Source organism: Lipotes vexillifer, unplaced genomic scaffold, assembly GCF_000442215.2.
Source record: "Lipotes vexillifer unplaced genomic scaffold, Lipotes_vexillifer_v1.1 scaffold469, whole genome shotgun sequence".
NCBI classification, from domain to species: domain Eukaryota; kingdom Metazoa; phylum Chordata; class Mammalia; order Artiodactyla; family Lipotidae; genus Lipotes; species Lipotes vexillifer.
Window position 1 is genome coordinate 337,357 of NW_006788006.1, and position 6,155 is coordinate 343,511.

At 54.2% G+C, this 6,155-nt stretch overlaps 1 protein-coding gene across 1 annotated transcript in view; it reads left to right on the plus strand.

The window, feature by feature from the left end:
- Positions 1 to 2,537: 2,537 nt before the first annotated feature.
- LOC103083060 (H-2 class I histocompatibility antigen, Q10 alpha chain-like) overlaps positions 2,538 to 6,155 on the plus strand; it is a 9,468-nt gene continuing 5,850 nt past the window's right edge. Inside the window, exon 1 of the mRNA XM_007460950.1 lies at positions 2,538 to 2,586. Coding sequence (XP_007461012.1) covers positions 2,538 to 2,586 — 49 coding nt within the window. The remainder of the gene's footprint in view (positions 2,587 to 6,155) is intronic.

A 6,155-nucleotide genomic window follows, 5' to 3' on the forward strand; every position in this document is an offset into this window, starting at 1 on the left:
ACGCAATAGGATGCACCTCCAGGAGGATTCAGCCCTCAGCTCCCCATGGGAAATACTTGAAGGAGAATCACCCTGGATGCCTGGGCAGGAGATCAGTGGAGAGAATGGAGCCAGGGATGGGGACGAGTTTGGCCAGTGTCCCTGGAACAGGGACCCCAGGGAAGTGGGGCTGTGAACCTGAAAACCAGGACTGGTTATACTGTTTCTCTGGGCCAAGACTGTAACCAGTCCTGTTCTCAGGTTCACACAGCCCCTGAGGATCCTTCTTACAGCTCCCCCCAGGGGTGATACAGGGGCGCATAGGCGATTCCAGTTCTGCATGGCAGGGATGGTCATGGGTGTGTGTGCATAGACCCTGTAGCCTTGTGAGGGGAATGGTCAAGGCTGGCCCGGGGGGACAGGTCCCCAAGCCAAGGAGGAGGGAAGGAATGGAGGGTGACCCTGGTGTGTGCCAAACTGTAGGAAAGAGATGGCACATGGCAGGGAGGTAGCTAGGCATCTCCAGCAAGCCCCCTCAAATACTCCTGGGTGCCAGGCTTTCCCTGCAGGAAGTGGGGAATGAGGAAGTGGATTTCAAGGGGCAGATGTCATGAGTCATGCAGCAGGGAGTTCTAAGCCTCATAGCAGCACCCTATGACAAGGATTCAATTATTATCCCCATGGTAAAGATAGGGAAACTGAGGCTCAGAGAGAGGTTAACCGGCTACCCAGGGTCTCACAGAGTCTCATGGCTCGTTAGGATTTGGATTCCAGGCTGGCTCTAGAGCCCATGCTGCCTCGGCAAAAGCTGAGGCAGGGAGTCCTGGCCGGATGAGAGGAGATGGCAGAACTAATCCGTGGCCCTTGGGATCAAAACTGTGAGAGACAGATTAAGTAGAGGTAAATGATCACAAAGCTGGTTACTACAGCAAAGCTGGAATTAGGGCCTGGGGAGTGGGGGTGAGAGCAGGGTAAGGGCCGTACTCTTGGGTATCTGGCCTGGGCAACCAGCTGGCATCGAGACAGGAGCAGCATCAAGGGCAGGCTAGGGGAGGGACTGCAGAGGCCAGTCCTATAGAACTTCAAGGGCCATGACCACTGAGACTGCTTCTGGTCTCCCTCTTCCCATTTCCACCCTCCTCATGGGACTCTGCATGCCCTTGTTACTCTGCCTCCCCCTTCCTGCACTCCATCTCAGGTTCATCTAAGCCAGGGATTCAGGGTCCCCTCCGTGCTGTCCACAGCCACACCCTTTCTCTGGCCCAGACCTTGCCCTTGAACTCCAGCCCGTAGGACCTGACCCAATTTGGCCTCAAGGAGAAACGGAGGCACGAAGAGGCAAGCTAGCCCTTTTTTTCCTCCCCAGACTCATCTCTTGCATTTGTAGTCGTCCCTTGACCTTGGTTTTCGTGAACACACCACACTCTTTTTCATTCCAGGCATTCCCATGTGCTACTGCTTTTGCCTAGAGCAGTTCTCAAACCTTAGAATCACCCAGAGGGCTTGCTGAACTACAGAAAGCTAGGACCCACCCCCAGAGCTTCTGACTCTGTAGGGCTGGGGCCCAAGAATTTGCATTTCCCCAGGTGAGGCTGATGCAGCAAGTTCTGAAACTACACTAGACTCACACGAGCCCAAAATTTTCTTCCCGCCTCACCCACCCTCCTGCCTGGTAACTCATACTGGTGAGGTCTCCTCCAGGTTTCAGCCTACAAGACCCCTGACCTCAGCACCCTTCTGCCCCAGGATGCCCCCGGCACCTGGTACTTCTGCTCCCCGACACTTGTCAGCCCCCACTGGCCTTACTGGATCTGCTTGTTTAATTGCTCAGTTGTCCCCTTCCCTGCCAGACCTGAGCTCCCCGGGGGCTACGTCTGTCTCTCTGTCCCCACACACACCCCCACCTGGCTCAGTGCCTGGCTTGTAGTAGGTGCTCAATAGATATTTGTCAAATGAGTAATATTGCAAGCGGAGAGGTCAGGGCTGGCGCAGCTGAGCAGGTGGGCAGGGCAGAGCCAGGTAGAGCCAGGAGTACCTGGGCGGCACATGAGAATCACCTGGGAGTTTTCAACGCCCGCCAGTGTCCAGCCCTCCCTTACCCCCAAATCCACTAAATCCATATCAATGGCAGGATTGTCAAAGCAGTGTTGGGGAGCCGGATGGAGAACCTCTAGCAAAGCCCAGTCCTGTTTCCCTCCTCTCTAAGTGGGAACAGTCAAGACCTGCCTCTCAGGAACACAGGGAAAACACCACGAATCAATACTTGTAAAGCTCAGGAACCACGCCTGGCACCAAGGCCCAGAGCTCAGCCCTGCTGGCTTTGTGCCTGGATGCTGGGCGGAGTTTCCAGCCACTTCTGTGGCAAAGGCCCCACGCCCCTCTTCCCTTTCAACGTGCCTCTCACCGTCACCCCGTACTGTCTCTCCCAGCAAACACAAGGATGCGTAGGATGTTTATGCCTCGAGATTCATACTTCCCTTTTCCATTTCTCCCTTGCAGAGAGTCCCTGGGGGCTGCCCTTGGTGGCCGATAGCCCGGCGGCCAGGGCAAAGGTGGTGATGGCAGAACTGGCACACCTGAAGTTGGAAGAGAAGCCATGGCCTACAAGTAAGATCGTGCCTACCTGCCGAACAAGGGGGTAGGATGGTGGAGGCCAGGAGCCCCCAGTCTGCAGGAGGCCGTGTGCACAGTCTGGGAATCTGGTGGACTGTCTTGGGGCGGGGGAACTCTGCCAGGGTAGAGGACACAGAGGCCAGAGCCTTTGGAGGGTGTCCCAGGGCATGAGACCTGACCTCCAGCGAGCTGGCCCCTCACTCGGTCATCTTTCCCCACCCCCGACTCCAGCTCTCTCCTTCCCACGGCCACCTCTCCCTTCAGAATAGGAAAGCTCTAGACTAAGACGATGAGGTCTCCATGCGGGTACTTCTTGCTTATTTTCATTATCTCACTGAATGCTCTAGCACTCTGGAGCAGGTCAGCTAATTGCACCCACTTACAGATGAGCACAGCAAGGCTTGGAGCTGTGAAATAACTTCCTCAAGGCCGCGCGGCTAGGAACTGGCAGTGCTACAAGTGAGGCAGATGCAAAAAAAGTCTCCTGGGCAGAGTGGGAAAGGGGCTGGCCTCCTCCCTCCTCCACCACAGTCAGAGGAGGTAAAAGGCTGGGCCAAAGCGGGTGCAGGACTGCTCCTTGTTGGGGGCTGGCCACATGGCCCAGTGACCAGGAGGTGGCAGTGGAGGGGGTCGGGGTGGGAAGCTGATGATACAAACAGACCCTGAAGCAACGATGGGCATGTAGCCACTTCCTTAGGCCATGTCACAGCAGAAGCAGATCTCCCTGGACGCCTGCTGTGTGTCCCCCACTTCCTCCTGCCATGTTCCCACAGTGCCTGGCACTGACCCCCCAGCCTGGCAGGTGGTATCACCTCCAAAGCCAGGAGATGGCCTCCTTCGGCTTCTTTTGCCACACTCTGGGCTGCAGCCTAAGGCATGATGATCCCTCCTGGGCCCAGTTAGCAAGTGGGAGCCTAGTCCCAGCTGAGACTGTCCTCCTGGGGAAGAGATGGGAATGGGCAGGGTGTGAGCCCCTGCAGAGAGCCGGCTGGCTTCTCAAGACCATCTGGCAGGCAGAGCAGAGAGCAGTGGGATTTTCAGAGAGGAAGGGATGGCAGGCCCCTCCCTGGATACATGGGAGGTGGTACCTGGAAGTCAGCTGAGGGTGTCACAATCATGAACTTGCCCTAAAAGCAGGTCCTTGACTCTCAGGATGGGTACCAGGTGCCAGGATGTAGGCCATGGTGAAGCAGTCCAGGGCAGAGCAGATGCCAGGAACCAGAGCCCTCGTGGCAGGGAGGGCTAGGCCAGAGGGCTATATCCAGGCCATTCCAGACACCATCTGGACAAGCCTGGGAAGGAGTCAGAATTCAGCCCCTTCTTTCACCCCTACACCTACTACACTGAATCACACCACCATTTTATTTTTCCCCTGCATTCTTGCAGCAGCCTCAGAACACCCCAAGCATGCTCCTGCCTCAGGACCTTTGCACTGACTTTCCCCGCTGCAGACCTGGAATTCTGTCTCCCAGATCTTTACAGGCTGGTTCCTTTAGTTCTTTAATAGTTTCCTTTCTGGGAAGGCCTTCCCTGCCCATTCTATCTAAAAATTTCAACTCCTCCCCTAACATTTTGTATATCTCTGCTTTATTTTTTTCCCTCAGCACTTATCACTATCCAGCCTACCATACCTTTTACTCATTTATCTTGCTTATCCTACATTCATGTAAGCTTCCTGAGAGCAGGCACTTCGGGCTCTTTGGGTTATCCCAGCGTCCCCAAGGCCTCGGAGATAGCCAAACGGTAGGTGCTCAGAAAGTACTTGCTGAGTGGGGCGGCAGGGTGGGTGGGCCCTGCTGGGCCATATGATCTAGGCTGCCAGGATGAGCAGAGCTGAGCCATCTTAAATTGCAGCCAGGATGGTGTCTTGGGAGGGCAGAGAGTGGAGAGATGCCATGGGGAGGGGCCTTCTCATGTGTCCCCAGCCACTCAGTGTCACCCAGAAGTGTGTTCACTAAAGGGCGGGTTTATTGTAAAGATCAACTGAGATAGTGAGTGAGGAGCAGTTAAACCAGTGCACCCAGTGGTCATTCCAAAAATGGCAGCTGTGATTATTGTCACTGCCATTCATGTTCTTATTTTTTGTCCAGTTCAACAAAGGCCAGAAGTAAGCGCTCACTGTGTGCCAGCTGTGCTGCTAGGCCCTGGGGAAACAGCGATGACAGAGTCAGATGTATTGCCCACCCTCATGGAGTCCACAGTTTCACAGGGAGCACAGGACACTATTGAGACCCCTCTGAGGGACATCAGGCTGAAATCAGGAGGACTTCCTGGAGGAGAGGACACCTTACTGCAACCTGAGGAATGAGGAAACTGGCTGAGAGAAAACAGAGAGGGGAGTGCCCAGGGCAGAAGAAACAAGCAGGTGCAGAGGGCCTGGGCAGAGTTTGGTGTGGCCTGAAATAACAAGAAGGCAGTAAAAAAAGAGCTGTGAGTGTGGAGATGTGTTTGACTTCTCCTTTCTCACTTGAATGCTCAACCATCGAGCACCTACTGTGTGCCAGAAGCTAATCTAGGTGCTGGGGAAACAGAACAATCCATACAGGAATCGCTGCCCTTAGGGAGCTTACACTGCAAAGGAGAGACAGACCATTAACAAGACAAACAAAGTGCATATTCTCTTGGAAGTGTAGTGCTATGGAGAAAAATAACAGGGACAGGAATGTTGAGGGATAAAAACTTCTGAGCAAAAATTTTTTAAAAATTAGGTAAGAGGGCTTCCCTGGTGGCGCAGTGGTTGAGAGTCCGCCTGCCGATGCAGGGGACACGGGTTCGTGCCCCGGTCCGGGAGGATCCCACATGCCGCGGAACGGCTGGGCCCGTGAGCCATGGCCGCTAAGCCTGCGCATCCGGAGCCTGTGCTCTGCAACGGGAGAGGCCGCAACAGTGAGAGACCCGCGTACCACAAAAAAAAAAAAAAAATTAGGTAAGAGAGTAAGCCAGGGATATCTCTGAGAAATGTGGCCTGAGTTTCTTAAGATACAGCATTTGTTTTAATAGCTTGAGTCAGGACTGGCTGCTAAGTAGATTTCATCTCCAGCACCAAGTTTAATTGATGAGTTGGCGCTTTTGGAAACATAGTAGAGAGGCAGCATTTGGACTCAAAGAGAAAAGAGATTGACTAGTAACGTCTGCTGTGGGAGCAGGAGGGAGTGGGGAATGGAGTCAAGATGCCACCAGCTTGGCGGCAGTGATTCAAGCTAAGAATGATAGCCAACCTTTCCCAGGCATGTCTGGGCAATGAATAATTCCACATAAATTAAGCTTCCAAACAACCAACTCCTAAAAAGAAATCTTTTTAATTGTGAAATGGGAAACCAGACAATCATACTTATTAGAGATGAGTATAAAGTATGAGTATAGGGCTTCCCTGGTGGCGCAGTGGTTGAGAGTCCGCCTGCCGATGCAGGGGACACAGGTTCGTGCCCCGGTCCGGGAAGATCCCACATGCCGCGGAGCGGCTGGGCCTGTGAGCCATGGCCGCTGGGCCTGCACGTCCGGAGCCTGTGCTCCACAATGGGAGAGGCCACAACAGTGAGAGGCCCGCGTACAGCAAAAAAAAA